The sequence below is a fragment of the Apium graveolens genome, unplaced genomic scaffold (assembly GCF_009905375.1).
Source record: "Apium graveolens cultivar Ventura unplaced genomic scaffold, ASM990537v1 ctg3852, whole genome shotgun sequence".
In the NCBI taxonomy this organism is placed as follows: Eukaryota; Viridiplantae; Streptophyta; class Magnoliopsida; order Apiales; family Apiaceae; genus Apium; species Apium graveolens.
This window is the reverse complement of record NW_027418296.1, coordinates 2,368-22,835: the sequence shown is the minus strand read 5'-3', so window position 1 is coordinate 22,835 and position 20,468 is coordinate 2,368. Positions and strand designations below refer to the sequence as shown.

The window sequence follows — 20,468 nt, the reverse complement described above, 5'->3', positions numbered from 1 at the left end:
TATGTTTAGAAAAATACTTCTCATGTAACTAAAGACATATGTTTTAAACCGAGAGACAAAATAAGATCATTGCATTTTTAGTAAAATAAAATAGTAAGGATAATCCATTAGTAATGAAAAGGGGTGGGAGAGTTATATGTATATATGTTGATTAGATCGATTAAAGGGTGCGAAAATGGCTAGAATTGAATGCGAAAAGTATAGAAAAATATCGGGTACTGTATTTAATCAGAAAATCGATTATACTTTTGTGGAAGTATCTACTCATTACAAGATCTCGAGTGTTAATGTGTGAATTTTATACACTACAAAAAAGTCATGCTATATCCGAAACGAACAAAATATAATATATATAGTAAAGGTAGATATAGTGGGGGTTGGTAGATGTTAATATCCTATTTAAATTTGTAATCTGAGTTTGTCAAATGCACGACAAAACCCCGTTCGCTTCGAGATCCAGTTCCTTGAGTCGCAAGTCAAAGTTCATCTTTCAAATCTAATTTATAGATTAATCAATTGCTTCTTCTTTTTATTAATATTCAAAAAAAAGTTGGTAATTTTCTTTCCCAATATAACTTGTTTTGGTATGAAAAACAAGATTATAAGTTAGCGCGTTCATCCAACTCTCAGTGCTTATGTTAGTTGATGATGGCTATTTGAAACGAATGATGCCCACAGGGCTCTCTTTTTTGATAACTTTTCAATAGTAATTGACATTTTAAGCTTAAAGAATATTTAGACATATGCAGCTGACCATTTTCAAAAAACAATATCCATTACAACCTCAGAATAACTTCAGATCAAACTGTTTGTCAAATTTAAGTTACAACTTTAACCAATAGATAGAAAAATGAACTTTCTTTTCCGGCAAAGCCACACAGCATCAATCAAAATGGAGACTCAGAACTGTCTAGCAAGACACAAGCTCAGATTACGCAGCAAAGTTGCTCAGACCAAAATAACCATTACCATATCCGTAACCAGGGACATGAGAAGCAGGATCAATCTGATTAGGCTTAGCTTCAAACTGATTAAAGGCCCTGTGTCCATTAAAACAAAAGGTGGCAAATTAGAATTTGCATTCTCAATCAAGATGCTATTAGCTTGATTGTTCACATTTTTCTTCAACGCTTCCATGCAGTCCTTCAATTGTTGAAGCTCATCAAATCCCATCTTTTCGACTGGAGATTCCCACCAAAACTGGCTCTGGCTAGCTTGCCTCATGTCATCAAGTGCCTCTCCTCTCTTCCTCTCACCCTCTAGTTCATTGAAAATCTGTGTGAGATGGAGTTCAGCTCGCAAACAGTCATACTGCGATGAGCTTCAACGAGATGGAGAGTGCTGAGTTTGAAGGTGGAGGATTGCGACTAAAAACCTATCAATTATACCTTCAACATTAGGATGTCCAAAGGAGAACACTTTTCCAGCTGGAGAAAAGACTATAATGGCAATCTCAACTCCACAAAGTGTACAGAGCTCACTTGCCTTCTTAAAAGGCCTGATCGACGCTTTGAGAAGGTAACTTGCAGGTGATTCTTACGCTCTATTTTCGCAATCTTGATCTTTTGGCGGCCAATGCTGAACTTTTTGGCCATCACTAAACAAGCTATCAAGAACAGAAACCAAAAGAAAAGCAAATGGAGCAATGTTTATGTATGTTGAAGCTCTGATTTGTAGAGTAAAATCATTTGGTATTTATAAGAGGCTTGGCATTAACACTGAAAGCTGGCAAAATTATAATCTCCTAATCTGTGTTAAGGGAATCAAACATATTGTTCCTGTGACAATATCAATGATTGGGGAGTTACAAAAATCTATTTCTAATGTATGGATATTACTAATATTCATGTTATTGCACATTTTTAAATCAAATTAAGCCAATAAATTTTGTTATTAAATACTTATTGTAGCGAATTTGTTATTCTGCTGGTGTAGCCACCATTCTCATTTTACTTAATCTAGTGAAATTACCTTAAAATTCACATGAAAAAATAATTTGACAATATCTACGTATAAGTTATTTAGCAGTGTCCGTTTTGACTAAATTTTTTCTGTGAATTACGTGTCAAAATTCGCTATTGTACTTTCCTTTTAAATATATTTTTCTTACCGGAAAGCATGATTTGCATAAAATTTTTAAGATATTACGATCCGTAAGACGTCACGTATCAAATAATGGGCATAATCTATTTTTCATTTAAAATAGAATTATTACCATACAATAATATTGGCTAAAATAGGATGGAAATTTTGGTGCAATTTTAGTAAAACATGATAAAATTTCATTCCATTTCCGTCGAATTGAAGCTTAAGTGCCTTTTTAGGAGATATACAATGCGAACCAGACTAAGTTATCCTTGTGCTGGTGTTCAAATGGGGATGGATTTGAGTAATTCATATTCATATTCACTTTAATTTATTGGATTGGATTGAGATCAGATCAATTTCAGATTTTTATAGCGGTAATTCATAAACAAATTCATTAGGATCTTCGATTATCGGATCGGACCACTGGATCCATTTAAATTTTTGAGATGATAATTTTAATTTAACATGGTTCAATAATAAAAAAACTAAAGCACAAGAAACTATTTTAAGTTAGAGGTTGTTGGAAAATAATTTTTTTTGAAATAGGTAAAATAGTTCGTTTAAAATAATTATAAAATAATACATAAAGTAAAACATGTAATTTCAGAAATATATGAATCAATTACATATATCAATTTCAAAAATTAAAAATAAAAAAATGTTTTGAATTGTGAATACTAAAATATTATGTATAAAAATAATTTGTGACATACATGATTCACTCATTGAATATGATAACATGTGGTGTGTACAAGAAATTTAATGTGATGAAATAATAGTTAATGTGAAAATACAATAAAATAACTTATAAAATTAGAATACCAATACGTATAAATTAATTTTATTAATTGATTATAGTTAAATTTTATTTATATATATAAATAATTTATAAATGTATAAGTTTAGTAGTTCGGATGTGGTTTTTATCGACGAGTGAAAATCCATATCCACTTCTTAATGAATCGAATCCTTGTAAGATTGGAGGGGAATAGAGCTGCAAATGAACAGAGCCGTTCGTGAACAAAATCGGGATCGGTTCGCTTAAGTGAACTTGGCTAGACTCATTTTCTTAAACGAGCCGATCGCGAAAAAAAAATAAGCTCAGATAATTAAACGAGCCGAGCCGAGTTTTTTAATATTCGGCTCGGACTCGGCTCGTTTAGCTCGGACTCGGCTCGAACTCGGTAACTCGGCTCAGATAAATTTTTTAAATATAACATATACTCCCTCCGTCCCTTTCAATTGTTTACATTTTTTAGAGAGTGTCCGACACGCATTTTAAGGTGCATAAAAGTATAGTAGTTTTTTACAATTTTTTTTTGAATAAAAGTTGAATTTAATTTTATTCAGAAAAATAAAATTGTAAAAAAAATTACAGAACTATATTATATGCACCTTAAAATGCGTGTCGGACACTCTCTAAAAAATGTAAACAATTGAAAGGGACGGAGGGAGTATATGTTATATTTAAAAAATTTATCTGAGCCGAGTTACCGAGTTCGAGCCGAGTCCGAGCTAAACGAGCCGAGTCCGAGCCGAATATTAAAAAACTCGGCTCGGCTCGTTTAATTATCTGAGCTTATTTTTTGTTCGCGATCGGCTCGTTTAAGAAAACGAGTCTAGCCAAGTTCACTTAAGCGAACCGATCCCGATTTTTGTTCACGAACGGCTCTGTTCATTTGCAGCTCTATTCCCCTCCAATCTTACAAGGATTCGATTCATTAAGAAGTGGATATGGATTTTCACTCGTCGATAAAAACCACATCCGAACTACTAAACTTATACATTTATAAATTATTTATATTATAAATAAAATTTAACTATAATCAATTAATAAAATTAATTTATACGTATTGGTATTCTAATTTTATAAGTTATTTTATTGTATTTTCACATTAACTATTATTTCATCACATTAAAATTTCTTGTACAACCACATGTTATCATATTCAAATGAGTGAATCATGTATGTCACAAATTATTTTTATACATAATATTTTAGTTATTCACAATTCACAACATTTTTTTTATTTTAATTTTTGAAATTGATATGTAATTAATTCATATATTTCTGAAATTACAATGTTTTACTTTTATGTATTTATTTTATAATTATTTTAAACTGAACTATTTTCACATATTTTCAAAAAAAAATTATTTTCACAACACCTCTAACTTAAAATAGTTTCTTGTGCTTTAGTTTTTTTTATTATTGAACCATGTTAAATTAAAATTATTCATCTCAAAAAATTTAAATGGATCCAGTGGTCCGATCCGATAATCGAAGATCCTAATGAATTTGTTTATGAATTACGCTATTAAAAATCTGAAATTGATCGATCTCAATCCAATCCAATAAATTTAAATGAATATGAATATGAATTTAATCAAATCCAATCCACATTTGAACACCAGCACAAGGATAACTTAGTCTGGTTCGCATTGTATATCTCCTAAAAGGCACTTAAGCTTCAATTCGACGGAAATGGAATGAAATTTTATCATGTTTTACTAAAATTGCACCAAAATTTCCATCCTATTTTAGCCAATATTATTGTATGGTAATAATTCTATTTTAAAATGAAAAATAGATTATGCCCATTATTTGATACGTTGACGTCTTACGGATCGTAATATCTTAAAAATTTTATGCAAATCATGCTTTCCGGTAAGAAAATATATTTAAAAGGAAATTACAATAGCGAATTTTGACACGTAATTCACAGAAAAAATTTAGTCAAAACGGACACTGCTAAATAACTTATACGTAGATATTGTCAAATTATTTTTTTCATGTGAATTTTAAGGTAATTTTCACTAGATTAAGTAAAATGAGAATGGTGGCTACAACCAGCAGAATACAAATTCGCTACAATAAGTATTTAATAACAAAATTTATTGGCTTAATTTGATTTAAAAATGTGCAATACATGAATATTAGTAATATCCATACATTAAGAAATAAGATTTTTGTAACTCCCCAATCATTGATATTGTCACAGGAACAATATGTTTGATTCCCTTAACACAGATTAGGAGATTATAATTTTTGCCAGCTTTCAGTGTTAATGCCAAGCCTCTTATAAATACCAAATGATTTTTACTCTACAAATCAGAGCTTCAACATACATAAACATTGCTCCATTTGCTTTTCTTTTGGTTTCTGTTCTTGATAGCTTGTTTAGTGATGGCAAAAAAGTTCAGCATTGGCCGCCAAAAGATCAAGATTGCGAAAATAGAGCGTAAGAATCACCTGCAAGTTACCTTCTCAAAGCGTCGATCAGGCCTTTTTAAGAAGGCAAGTGAGCTCTGTACACTTTGTGGAGTTGAGATTGCCATTATAGTCTTTTCTCCAGCTGGAAAAGTGTTCTCCTTTGGACATCCTAATGTTGAAGGTATAATTGATAGGTTTTTTAGTCGCAATCCTCCACCTTCAAACTCAAGCACTCTCCATCTCGTTGAAGCTCATCGCAGTATGACTGTTTGCGAGCTGAACTTCCATCTCACACAGATTTTCAATGAACTAGAGGGTGAGAGGAAGAGAGGAGAGGCACTTGATGACATGAGGCAAGCTAGCCAGAGCCAGTTTTGGTGGGAATCTCCAGTCGAAAAGAGGGGATTTGATGAGCTTCAACAATTGAAGGACTGCATGGAAGCGTTGAAGAAAAATGTGAACAATCAAGCTAATAGCATCTTGATTGAGAATGCAATTCTAATTTGCCACCTTTTGGTTTTAATGGACACAGGGCCTTTAATCAGTTGAAGCTAAGCCTAATCAGATTGATCCTGCTTCTCATGTCCCTGGTTACGGATATGGTAATGGTTAATTTTGGTCTGAGCAACTTTGCTGCGTAATCTGAGCTTGTGTCTTGCTAGACAGTTCTGAGTCTCCATTTGATTGATGCTGTGTGGCTTTGCCGGAAAAGAAAGTTACATTTTTCTATCTATTGGTTAAAGTTGTAACTTAAATTTGACAAACTGTTTGATCTGAAGTTTATTCTGAGGTTGTAATGGATATTGTTTTTTGAAAAATGGTCAGCTGCATATGTCTAAATATTCTTTAAGCTTAAAATGTCAATTACTATTGAAAAAGTTATCAAAAAAGAGAGCCCTGTGGGCATCATTCGTTTCAAATAGCCATCATCAACTAACATAAGCACTGAGAGTTGGATGAACGCGCAACTTATAATCTTGTTTTTCATACCAAAACAAGTTATATTGGGAAAGAAAAATTACCAACTTTTTTTTGAATATTAATAAAAAAGAAGAAGCAATTGATTAATCTATAAATTAGATTTGAAAGATGAACTTTGACTTGCGACTCAAGGAACTGGATCTCAAAGCGAACGGGGTTTTGTCGTGCATTTGACAAACTCAGATTACAAATTTAAATAGGATATTAACATCTACCAACCCCCACTATATCTACCTTTACTATATATATTATATTTTGTTCGTTTCGGATATAGCATGACTTTTTTGTAGTGTATAAAATTCACACATTAACACTCGAGATCTTGTAATGAGTAGATACTTCCACAAAAGTATAATCGATTTCTGATTAAATACAGTACCCGATATTTTTCTATTACTTTTTGCATTCAATTCTAGCCATTTTCGCACCCTTTAATCGATCTAATCACATATATACATATAACTCTTCCCACCCCTTTTCATTACTAATGGATTATCCTTACTATTTTATTTTACTAAAAATGCAATGATCTTATTTTGTCTCTCGGTTTAAAACATATGTCTTTTAGTTACATGAGAAGTATTTTTCTAAACATATTTATCTTTACTGACTCAATTAAGATCCCTTGGGAATAAAATCTTATCCTTTTTCTATGTTAGCCAAACAGCCAGGCAGATGGAATGAGATTAAAATTTTAATATTAAAAAAAATGTTTCATTTAAAATTACACAAATATGACACGAAATTATGATATGAATGTACATAACATGAAACGAATTTTTAACTAGTCATGTTTTGGTTTACTATTCATTTAAACTAAACATAAAAGTTTCCTGATTTGAAGTATATAAACAAACGAATTGTCGGGTTTAAACTAAACATATACGAATTGGGGGAGTTTAAGGTAAAAAGGTCTGAGCTTAGTGGCTCTCAGGTATAGAGCATGGGTGTGTATGTACAGTATATGCGAAGAGGGGTTTTGGATATGAAGGAATTTATCTGATTCTGAAATGCAGTAACCGCTGCAAGGGGTTTTGGGCTTGAGTAGGTAACCAAATCGACCTAACCCCAAATTTGTATTATAATTTTTATGAATTGACTTGTCAGGACATATGTTAAATTGAATTCGCAGACGCACATGAATGCATGCAAGATCATCATATTATTACGAGAAAAGTTATCTTTTGTTATAATTATTTGGACCCCTAGTATTTATAAGATTGGATTTTTTAATAATATTTGGACCCCTAATATTTTGTAGTAGAGGGTTGTTTGGTTGAAATAATAATTGTTTGTTCTTTTTTATTGTCTCATTTGAAACAAATAATAATGTTGCCATAAATACATATTATTACAGTACAATTACAGTCAACAATTTCATATACGACACAATTTTTTGTCGTATTTCGGTTTATCTTTTTCGTACACAAACACGTAATTGTAATTAAATAAATAAATTAAGAGGCGGTTTTGAATTTACCTATGTTACACACATGAACAAATATAAATTGACATAAATACATATTTAAAGAAATATTTTAAAATTATTTAAATATATTTATAAATGTATATGTATTTATAATTATTATAAAAACAAAATAGAAAAAATTTCAAATTCAAAAATTTGACAACACTTATAACTTATTGACTTAACTCAATTAATAAAAGTACTCCTAACAAAAAAATTATATTGAAAAAGAAAAATCATTATTTTGTGAAAATGTTAAAAACAAAAGAAGAAGCAATTGATTAATTTATAAATTAGATTTGAATGAGACCTTTGATGATTTTCGCTTGCGACTCAACTGGAGGAACCTAAATATGGAAGCGAACGAGGGCTTGTCGTGCATTTGACAAACTCACCACACATATTTCAAGTAAAATGTGTCACGTGCACAATACGAGTAATGCAACTCATAGCAATTTCCTTTTCGCTTCCCATTCTGCTAGTAATAAAAAGATATGCGAGAACTCTTACCCATGTCTCCATATTTTTTTAAATTATTTGCTGGAGTTTTCGATTATAACTTGAGGCGCTACTTCAATGGCTCGATCTGAAAGACGACCGTCTCTACATGTTTTAGTACCATATCTTCCAAAACCAAGTTGTATACCGTCTTGTTTGCAACCTCTACTATATCCTCGTTTACGATATATATGTATATGTATATATATATAATATTTAGTTCATTTCGAATAGGGCGACCTTTTTTTAGTAAATGAAATCCATATACGGGGTCAGAGGATTTGGTCATCACGATGAAACCTCAATCCAAGATAAATTGTTTAATCAATAAACAAATGTCAGCAGAAGATATTTAACATCTATGACCCCAAACTCATCCAATATCTTTTAAGATTACAGTTCTAGAAACAAGAATTCCAAATTCAATAAATACATTTTTCACTTTCTTTTAAAATAATTCTCAATTCAATACCAAACCCACTAGTATAACTTCGAAAATAAGTACACTAGTCCCAACTATAAAATAACATAATATAATAATATAATATAATATAATTATAATATAATATAAATAACTTTACATAACAGAACTTACACTAGTCCGCAAACCCTAGACCAACCACCTTCCAAAAGCTTCTTCATTGCTTCCTCGAATTACACAGCTAAATATATATATATTTTGTTCGTTTCGAGTAGGGCGACCCTTTTTTAAGAAAATGAAATCCATACTTTGACAATATGACATTTTGTAACAAGTAGACACTTCTGCAGGAGCATAATCGATTTTATGGTTAAATACATTACGAGATATTTTTTCAGTACTTTCATATTTAGTTCTAACTATTTTTTGCACCCTTTAATCGACCTGAACAACATTTAACACATATAAGGATGCCCTCCCCCCTTTTTCATTACTAATGGAATATCATTCATTATTTTACTACAATTGGAACGCAGTGATTTGTTTTATTTCAAGGTTAAAAACAAATATAATGAGTAACAGGAGAAGTACTTTGTTGAACAGGTTTTATTTTTACGGACTCAATTAGGTCCCTCGGGAACGGAATGCTGCCCTTTTTCTATGTTAGCCAAATGTCTGGATGGGATGAGACTAAAAAATTTAATCGAAATTATAATATTTAAATAATATTTTGGTCAAAATTATATAAAATATGACACAAAATACACGACATGCAGGTACATGTACACGAAACGAATTCTTAAGTAGTCATGGATTTAGTATTCATTTAAACTAAACACGAAAGTACAAGAAGACGTGAAAGAATATAAAATGAACAAATTGTCAGGTTTAAGTACAAATCATCGTTCAGCAAAATAAAAATGAATTGACACTAGTACTAAAACATGAAAACTCCATTCAAATAAAAATGATTTTGAAGTGAAATTAAAAATTAAAAATAGTTCAATTTAAAGTTTCAATTTCGATAAAATATTCTAACTAAATTGATTAAAATCCAGACCTGTTAATAATATAAATAAATAAATATTATTCATATTTTATATAACTATTTGCTATTGCATTTTTAAGAACAGGAGATATATGATTCTTTTCCAATTTTATCCGAAAAAATAAGCCGAATGCATTTTAGATAGGGTCGTAGAGAGGGAGGGAGGGAGGGAGGTTCTTGTTGTTTCCACTTTTTCTCAAAGTTATTCCTCACCAGTCCTCACACTAGCACTATCAGCATAATACTTGGTGTTTGGTACTTGATTGACATAAATTCAATCTATGTTCCACATTCTTTCATAACAGCAAAAGCAATCCTCCTTTCTTTTTATCTTTCAAAGTTTGTCTATGCACGGTTTTATCATCGTAAAATCGAAAATGAGTGTTTAACATGCGGAGGATTGCCATCAAAATTTGAGTAGAATCATAGTATTTCTTACTTCTTTGGGCACAACCTGTTGTAGAAACATTGCTAGTTTCTTGGCAAAGGTATATGATAATGTTATTGAATATAATGCAAATGCAAATTGTTCTCTGAAAAACGATACTGTCACTTTATTTGCATAGGTACATATAGGAAGATTAAAGCTGATCAACGAGATGTGCACCAAGGAATTATCATCATAAATATTCAGTTAATAGCGTGATTAGTAAATTAAATGACATAAGATTAGTTAAACTTGTAGTATTCAACTCCCCTTCTTCCAAAAACAGCTCTGCTCCCGTCTTCCCATCCAATCTTATAAGGATTCGATTCATTAAGAAGTGGATGTGGATTTTCACTCGTCCATAAAAACCAGATCCGAACTACTAAACTTATACATTTATAAATTATTAATATATATAAATAAAATTTAACTATAATCAATTAAACTTATAAGGATTCGATTCATTAAGAAGTGAATGGGAAAGTGTTCATGGACGACTTCTCAGTCTTGGCGATTCATTTGATGAGTGCTTGCAAAATCTTGGACACGTTCTCAAGAGGTGTGTTGAGACCAATCTGGTTCTCAATTGGGAGAAAATGTCACTTTATGGTGCGACAGGGCATTATTCTTGGGCACAAGGTTTCTAGTAAGGGTCTTGAGGTGGATAAGGCCAAGGTGGGGGTCATTGAGAATCTTCCTCCACCTATTTCTGTTAAGGGAATTCGTAGTTTTCTTGGTCGTGCGAAGTTCTACAAGCGTTTCATCTAAGACTTCTCTAAGATTTCGAAGCCATTGTGCAGGTTTTTAGAGAAAGACGTCCCTTTCAGGTTTGATGACGAGTGCCTCGCAGCTTTCGAGACATTGAAGAAGAGTTTAATCACGGCACCAGTCATAACTGCACCTAATTGGAATGAACCTTTTGAGATGATGTGCGATGCAAGTGACTATGCAGTTGGAGCAGTTCTTGGACAGAGGAAGAACAACATATTTCATGTGGTCTACTATGCTAGTAAGACCCTAAATGGTGCCCAAATGAATTATACTTCTACGGAGAAAGAGCTTTTGGCTATTGTCTATGGTTTTGAGAAATTTCGATCTTATTTACTTAGGACTAAGGTGACAGTTTTCACTTGATCACGCTGTAATTCGATATCTCGTCTCAAAGAAGGACTTGAAGCCTAGAATTGATTAGATGGTTCTTTTGCTTCAAGAACTTGAACTAGAGATCAAGGACAGAGAAGGAACTGAAAATCAAGTCGCTGATCATCTCTTCAGCGTTAGAAAATCCTAATGCTACCTTCATTGGAGAAGACATTGATAAATGAGTCTTTTCTCGACGAGCAGCTGTTTAGAGTGCAAGAAGAAGAACCGTGGTTTGCAGACATTGTGAACTACCTTGTGAGTAATATCCATCTCCTGACTTTCTTACGCTCAAAGGAAGAAGTTTCTACATGAAGTAAAGTGGTATGTGTGGGATGAGCCATTTATTTTTTGACAAAGAGCTGACCAAACCATCAGGAGATGTATTCCCTACATCGAAAACGGGGGGATCGTGCGAGATTGCCACTTAACAGCTTATGGAGGACATTATGGAGGAGAAAAGACAGCAGCTCTGTTCTTCAAGCAGGTTTCCTTTGGCCTACATTATTTAAAGATGCTCATCAGTTCGTTTTGAAATGTGATCGATGTCAACGGGTGGGTATATATCTAAAAGGGATGAGATGCCTCTTAATGTGCTTCTCGAGGTTTAAGTCTTCGATGTTTGGGGAATTGACTTCATGGGCCATTTGTCTCATCTTGTAACAATCAGTATAGCTTGTTGCGGTTGATTACGTGTCGAAATGGGTTGAAGTTAAGGTGTTGTCAAGAACGATGTGAAGTGGTGCTTAAGTTTCTTCATAAGCCAGATATTCACAAGGTTTTGGAACTCCAAGAGTCATAACCCAGTGATGAGGGGTCGCATTTTTGCAATCACAAGTTCACTGCTATGATGAAAAGGTATAAGTGGTGAATCAATAGCATTGCTACAGCTAAGCCATCCTCATACGATGACCTTTCAGTTAGTGATGAGGAAAAGCGTTGAAGATTCTGAGAGAGTTCAAATCGGCAATTGGCTGGACTATAGCAGTTATCAAGGGAATCAGCCCTTCTTATTGCATGCATACAATTCTGCTAGAGAAAGGTAGCAAGCCTATGGTCGAGCAGCAAGAAGACTTAATCCGATCATGAAGGAGGTAGTGAAGAAGAAATTCTTAAGTGGCTAGATGCAGGGATCATCTACCCTATTTTTGACAGTTCATGGGTAAACCCTGGTTCAATGTGTGCCAAAGAAATGTGGAATTACTGTGGTAGCAAATGAGAAGAATGAGCTTATTCCTACTAGAACAGTCACGGGATAGAGAGTTTGCATGGACTATAGAAAGCTGAACAAAGCCACGGGAAGGATCACTTCCCTTTGCCTTTTATTGATCAGATGCTCAATCGGTTGGCTGGTCATGAGTATTGTTGTCTTCTGGATGGTTTATTCGGGTTTTAATCAAATTGTATCGCTCCAGAAGATCAGGAGGAAACTACCTTCACTGTGTCCATTTGGTACTTTCGCCTTCAGACGAGTTTCTTTGGTCTGTTTGATGCACCAGCCACATTTCAGAGATGTATGATAGTCATCTTTTATGAACATAATTGGCCAGAATGTGGAAGTGTTCATGGACGACTTCTCAGTCTTGGCGATTTCATTTGATGAGTGCTTGCAAAATCTTGGACACGTTCTCAAGTGGTGTGTTGAGACCAATCTGTTTCCAATTGGGAGAAATGTCACTTTATGATGCGACATGGCATTATTCTTGGCACAAGGTTTCTAGTAAGGGTCTTGAGGTGGATAAGGCCAAGGTGGGGGTCATTGAGAATCTTCCTCCACCTATTTCTGTTAAGGGAATTCCGTAGTTATTTCATTGGTCATGCGAGGTTCTACAGGCGTTTTCATCAAAGACTTCTCTAAGATTTCAAAGCCATTGTGCAGTTTCTAGAGAAAGACGTCCATCTCAGGTTTGATGACGAGTGCCTCGCAGCTTTCAAGACATTGAAGGAGAGAGTTTAATCACGACACCAGTCAATAACTGCACCTGATTGGAATGAACCTTTAGAGATGATGTGCGATGCAAGTGACTATGCAGTTGGAGCAGTTCTTGGGCAGAGGAAGAACAACATATTTCATGTGGTTTATGCTAGTAAGACCCTAAATAGTGCCCAACTGAATATACTACTACGGAGAAAGAGTTTTTGGCTATTGTCTATGGTTTTGAGAAATTTCGATCTTATTTACTTGGGACTAAGGTGACAGTTTTCACTGATCACGCTGTAATTCGATATCTGTCTCAAAGAATGACTCGAATCCTAGATTGATTAGATGGGTTCTTTTGCTTCAAGAACTTGAACTAGAGATCAAGGACAGAGAAGGAACTGAAAATCAAGTCGCTGATCATCTCCCGCGTTTAGAAAATCCTAATGCTACTTCATTGGAGAAGACATTGATAAATGAGTCTTTTCTCGATGAGCAGCTATTTGGATTGCAAGAAGAAGAACCGTGATTTGCAGACATTGTGAACTACCTTGTGAGTAATATCATGCCTCCTGACTTATCTTACGTTCAAAGGAAGAAGTTTCTACATGAAGTAAAGTGGTATGTGTGGGATGAGCCATTTATTTTTCGACAAGGAGCTGACCAAATCATCAGGAGATGTATTCCCTATAGCGAAACGGGGGGATCTTGCGAGATTGCCACTTAACAGCTTATGGAGGACATTATGGAGGAGAAAGACAGCAGCTCGTGTTCTTCAAGCAGGTTTCCTTTGGCCGACATTATTAAAAGATGCTCATCAGTTCGTTTTGAAATGTGATCGATGTCAACGGGTGGGTAATATGTCTAAAAGGGATGAGATGCCTCTTAATGTGCCTTCTCGAGGTTGAAGTCTTCGAATAGGGCGACCATTTTTAAGAAAAATGAAATCCATACTTTGACAATGAGATTTTGTAACAAGTAGACACTTCTGTAGGAGCATAATCGATTTTATGGTTAAATACATTACAAGATATTTTTTCATACTTTTCATATTAGTTCAAACTATTTTTTGCACCCTTTAATCGACCCTGAACAACATTTACACATATAAGGATCCCCTCCACCCTTTTTCATTACTAATGGAATATCATTCATTATTTTACTAAAATTGGAACGCAATGATTTTGTTTTATTTCAAGGTTAAAACAAATATATTGAGTAACACGAGAAGTACTTTGTTGAACATGTTTTATTTTTACGGACTCAATTAAGGTCCCTCGGGAACGGAATGCTGCCCTTTTTCTATGTTAGCCAAATAGTCTGGATGGGTTGAGACTAACAATTTAATCGAAATTATAATATTTAAATAATGTTTTGGTCAAAATTACATAAATATGACATAAAATAACACGACATGCAGGTACATTTACACAAACGAATTCTTAACTAGTGATGGATTAGTATTCATTTAAACTAAACACGAAAGTACAAGAAGACGTGAAAGAATATAAAATGAACAAATTGTCAGGTTTAAGTACAAATCATCGTTCAACAAAATAAAAAATGAATTGACACTAGTACTAAAACATGAAAACTCCATTCAAATAAAATGATTTTGAACTGAAATTAAAAAATTAAAATATTTCAATTTAAATGTTTCAATTTCGATAAAATATTCTACCTAAATTGATAAAAACCGGACCCTGTTAATAATATAAATAAATAAATATTATTCATATTTTATATAAGTATTTGCTATTGCATTTTTAGGAACAGGAGATATATGATTCTTGTTCCAATTTTATCCGAAAAATAAGTCGACTGCATTTTAGATAGGGTCGTAGAGATGGGAGGGAGGGGAGGGAGTGAGGTTCTTGTTGTTTCCACTTTCTCTCAAAGTTATTCCTCACCGGTCCTCACACTAGAACTCCCGCATAATACTTGGTGCTTGGTTCTTGACTGACATAAGTTCAATCTATGTTCCGCGTTCTTTCATAACAGTAAAAGCAATCCTCCTTTCTTTTTATCTTTCAAAGGTTGTCTATTCACGGTTTTATCATCGTAAAATCGAAAATGCGTGTTTAACATGCTGAGGATTGCCATCAAAATTTGAGTAGAATCATAGTATTTCTTAACTTCTTTAGGCTATAACCTATTGTAGAATATTGCTAAGTTTCTTCGCTAAGGTATATGATAATGTTATTGAATAGAATGCAAATGCAACTTGTTCTCTGAAAAATGGTACCTGTCCACTTTATTTGCATAGGTACACAAAGGAAGATTTAAGCTGATCAACGAGATGTGCCCAAGGAATTATCATCATAAAATATTCAGTCTAATAGCCGTGATTAGTAAAATAATGACATAAGATCAGTTAAACTGGTAGTATTCAACTCCCATTCTTCCAAAAACAGCTCTTGCTCCCATCTTCCCATCCAATCTTATAAGGATTCGATTCCATTAAGAAGGGATGTGGATTTTTCACTTGTCCATAAAAACCAGATCCTAAACTACTAAACTTATACATTTATAAATTATTAATCTATATAATAAAATTTAACTATAATCAATTAATAAAATTAATTAATATGTTATTAATATTCTAATTTTTCAAGTTATTTTATTTTATTTTCAAAGTAACTATATTTCATCATATTAAAATTTCTTCTCACACCCACATTTTATCATATTATAATGAGTAAATCATGTGTGGTCAGAAATTATTTGTCATACATAATATGTTATTGATTCACAATTCAAAACATTTTTTTATTTTAATTTTTCCAAACGACTTATATAATTAATTCATATATTTCTTAAATTACAATGTTTTACTTTTATGTATTTATTTTATAATTATTTTAAAACTGAACTATTTTCACATATTTTCAAATTTTTATTTTCACAACATCTCTGACTTTAAAATAGTTTTGTGTGCTTAAGTTTTTTTATTATTGAACCATGTTAAATTAAATTATTCATCTCAAAAAATTTGAATGGATTCGGAGGTCCGATCCGATAATCGGAGATCCTAATGAATTTGGATACTAAAATTATGTTATTAAAAATCTGAAATTGCATCTGATCTCAATCCAATCCAACAAATTTAAATAAATATGAATTTAATTAAATCCGATCCAAATTTGAACATCAGCACAAGGATAACTTACTCTGATTCACATTGTATATCTCCTAAAAGGCACTTAGCTTCAATTCAACAGAAATGGAATGAAATTTTATTATGTTTTACTAAAATTGCACCAAAATTTCCATCATATTTTTAGCCAATATTATTGTATGGTAATAGTTCTATCCCCAAAACTTCTGTATTCCATGATTAATATCTTCCTATAAAGAGGTGTTAGCATATTTTTCAGCAATTGAACATTCCTCCAACAAAAAATTCTTTTAGGCCATATTATTAAATAAAAAATAGATTATTCCCATTATTTGATACATTGACGTCTTACGGATGTAATATCTTAAAATCTTATGCAAATCATGTTTTCTGATAAGAAAAAAATATATTTAAAAGGAAATTACAATACCGAATTTTGACACGTAAGTCACAGCAAAAAATTTAGTCAAAACGGACACTGCTAAATAATTAGCTTATACGTAGATATTGTCGAATTATTTTTTCATGGAATTTTAAGGAATTTTCACTAGATTAAGTAAATGAGAGTGTGGTGACAACCGGTAGAATAACAAATTCGCTAGAATAAGTATTTAATCAATAAAATTATTAGCTTAATTTGAATTAAAAATGTGCAATAGCATTAATATTACTATATCCATACATTAAGAAATAAGGATTTTTGTAACTCCCGAATCATTGATATTGTCATAGGTACAATATGTTTAATTGCCTTAAAACAGATTAGGAGGTTATAATTGTTGCCAGCTTTCAGTGTAAATGCCAAGCCTCTTATAAAATAGCAAATAATTTTACACTACAAATCAGAGCTTCAACATGCAATAAACATTGCTCCATTGGCTTTTCTTTTGGTTTCTGTTCTTGATAGCTTGTTTAGAGATGGCAAAAAAGCCCCAGCATTGGTCACCAAAAGATCAAGATTGCGAAAATAGAGCGTAAGGTGAAAAAGCCCAACATTGCTCCATTGAATACGATTAGAAGAAGATCTTTCTTGTGAGGAAGAAGCTTGAGAGGAGCGAATTTTGAGGAAGAACGCAATTCCGTTTTGTGAAAATTTTGTGGAAAAATCATCCGGAGAGAGAGGCTACTTGGAATTAGAAGAATCTATTTGTTAGAACTATCCGTATTTATTAGATTCAGGTACTGAGTTTTTTAGGTTTGTTTAATTCCGGGGACGGAATCGTATTTACGGGGGGTATATATGTAGATACGAGAATTTAATACTAATACTAATAATAATAATAATAAGATTTGAATTAAAATTAAAATAAGTGATTTTAATTCATTTGTTAAATAGCATAGAAATAAAAGTAATAGTAATAGTTGGTTATAATTTTAATTCTAATAGTTAGAGGATTACCTTGTGTAATATATATCTATATATATATATATATATATATATATATATATATCACCACACAGGCATTCTTAATACGCAAGCAAAGGAAAAGAGAAGAAAAATCCTAGAAGAGCAGGCGGATAAAGACCTTAGAGGAAAACAGATTCATCGCGCCTAGTAGTTTTTTTGTTTGTTTTCATTGAATAAGGTAACTCTTTTCTTGCGTGTTATTATAATAGTCATATAGCTAAGCACTTCGCATGTGACCTTGTCCAATTGTTGACAGAGCACACAACACACACAAATTTAGTAATAAATTGTATGGCCATCCTTGTTTCTTTGTTGTCAAATCACGTCATTAGTGTCAACTAGGAACCATGTGTATTTTATTATCATTCAGTTTTTGGTATCCATAATAATGTATTTATGTTTATTATTCAAGTGCGAATTATATAATTTATTTTTTATACATATGTTAATCCACAAGATCTGCTGCTTCAATTCCAATTTCATGTTACTTTAAAATTATTAAGTTAGGTTATGCATATGTGAGCTTTTATTTAATTGCGGTTGATTAGACTATGCTAGTGTGGCAATTGGCTGATTCAAGTTATTAAATTATTTATATAAACATTAAAATTTTGTGAGGGTTTTTCACTACTTCATATACCTTATTTATAGTATAATTTAAATTGATTTATGTATGCACTTACCATTAAAACAATTTAATTGGTGTACATGTACTTAGTCCAGTTATACTAGTGAGTCCAACTTATACTAGTGTCATAATTTATAATTAATTATTTAATAAAGGTGAACAATGGTAGTTAATTTACAATCTAATTATTTTAAGTATATGTAGTATTTAAAATTAGTAAGCAGTATGGGTAGTTAGGTGCATTCGTTTAAACAAATTGTATAATTTAAATGTAATAATAAATGACATTTGGTCTCTTTAGTGTTAAATTCGAGGACATGTAATGTACTGGTTCGGAGCGCCGAATAGTTGTGTATTGATAAAAAATTAGTTTTGAATAATTAAGAAGCAACAACATTAATTATAAATTTTAATTTTGTAATTGATCAACGGGTCGGGGGATTTAGCACATCATTTGCAGATTTGGATATTACTTTAGTTGCGATATTCGAGGTACGGATTATGTCCCTTTTTTATTCACCGTTACTCCTCTTGTCCATTATATTTATTTGATTCCTTATGTTCTACTTTCTGTTCATTCCGTTAATATTACTTTGACCATTTTAATTTCCAAAAATTATTTAAAATTTGATTTTGAAAATGTAGATATATGCTGTATGCGGTTTTCAAAATTATTATGACACTCACGTGCTTTGAAATTTGTATCATTTTTTCCCATGTGATTTTTTAATTGCGAGAATATTTTCATTTTGAACCTAGTGTGATTTAGGGTATACCGACGTTAACACGGAGTACTACAGCCATGTCATACGGTACCAGTGACAGGACACTTCCGTGACACTGTGATTGGTCATGGCGTATCCTTTTGTTAGCTCTTGGGGGGAGTGTTTTGGCCATTTTAACTATTTGGTCAGGAACGTGGCTGCACCCAGAATTTGATTTGTGATTTGATTTATGGTGACGTTGTATATGTCGTACACGTTATCCATTCTGTTGCACTATTAGGTACCCTATGATGTGTGTATTTGTATCCGTTCTGATTTCGGTATGAAATATCATAACCCAAAATTATTGTTTTGATTATAAGCTGTGAAATATTTATTTCTGATTTATGTTTTTATAATTGTATTCCCAAATCCGTACCGGGCGTTTGGCTCAGTGCCGTATTTTTTTTCCGGTATGTGCATAGGGGAAATATTGGACTGTGCTATGGAGAGCAACCCCATTTTATTTGATTAGAATTTTGGACTTTATCAATATCTAGACTTAATTATTTATTTAGAGATTTCAACATTCTATTTTGGTTTTAGACAGTTGAAGATTTAATATTATTTTTGGAGATTTTATACTGTTTATTTATTATTTAGAATATATTAGTGCTCTGTTTGCAGGTTTATGATAGGTAATACCTCCTTCTAATGTTTTAAGAAGGGGTGTTACAAACTGGTAGTATTCAACTCCCATTCTTCCAAAAATAGCTCTGCTCCCACCTTCCCATCTAGAGCTGCAAACGAATAGAACCGAGCCGAGTTCTGTCCCAGCGAGTCCGAACATAATTTTGTTTAAAATGAACCGAGTCTGAGCTGAATTTAAAAACCCAGCCGAAAAAAATGTTTACGATCGGTTAGTTTATAAAGGAGCGAGCCGGACACGAGTTTGCTCACGATATAACCGAGCCGAGCCGAACTCGAGCCGAGTCGAGTTGTTCACTACTAGTTCGCATATATTTTTAATCGACCAAGTTTAAGGTATAATTTATAACTTTTATAAGTTTTATGGAGATCAAATACTAATTCATCTTACAATTATATACTCACACTCTACACTTATCAATTTTTTTCACTAGTCGAGTTTAAGAATAAAATCTTTTATTTTAAATTAATGAGACATTCATAACTTTAGAAATTATACATTACTTTTAAATTGTTGATGTCGCTTGTCAAAATTTAGTAATTTTTGATATTTTAGTTAAATTGTTGTTAGATTAGAAACGAGATATAAAATAAATAAAGGAAGTAAGCCCATTTAAGTAGTTGAGAAATAAAATTATTAAAATTATTTTATGTTTTTCTTAAAATATTCTAATTTATTTTAAGAACTCACTATTTTAA

At 32.3% G+C, this 20,468-nt stretch overlaps 2 protein-coding genes across 2 annotated transcripts; one reads left to right on the top strand and one right to left on the bottom strand.

Annotated features, from left to right (window-relative positions):
• Window positions 1-931: 931 nt before the first annotated feature.
• On the bottom strand, window positions 932-1,595 carry LOC141701450 (agamous-like MADS-box protein AGL61). The gene is made up of 3 exons (XM_074505100.1): window positions 1,482-1,595; window positions 1,130-1,275; window positions 932-1,040 (listed from the first exon to the last, which is right to left on the bottom strand). Exons 1-3 carry the CDS (start codon window positions 1,593-1,595, stop codon window positions 932-934), a joined length of 369 nt encoding a protein of 122 aa, XP_074361201.1.
• A 3,680-nt stretch (window positions 1,596-5,275) lies between these two features.
• Window positions 5,276-5,851, top strand: LOC141701449 (agamous-like MADS-box protein AGL62). Its single transcript, XM_074505099.1, has one exon. It carries the CDS (start codon window positions 5,276-5,278, stop codon window positions 5,849-5,851), a length of 576 nt encoding a protein of 191 aa, XP_074361200.1.
• Window positions 5,852-20,468: the final 14,617 nt, after the last annotated feature.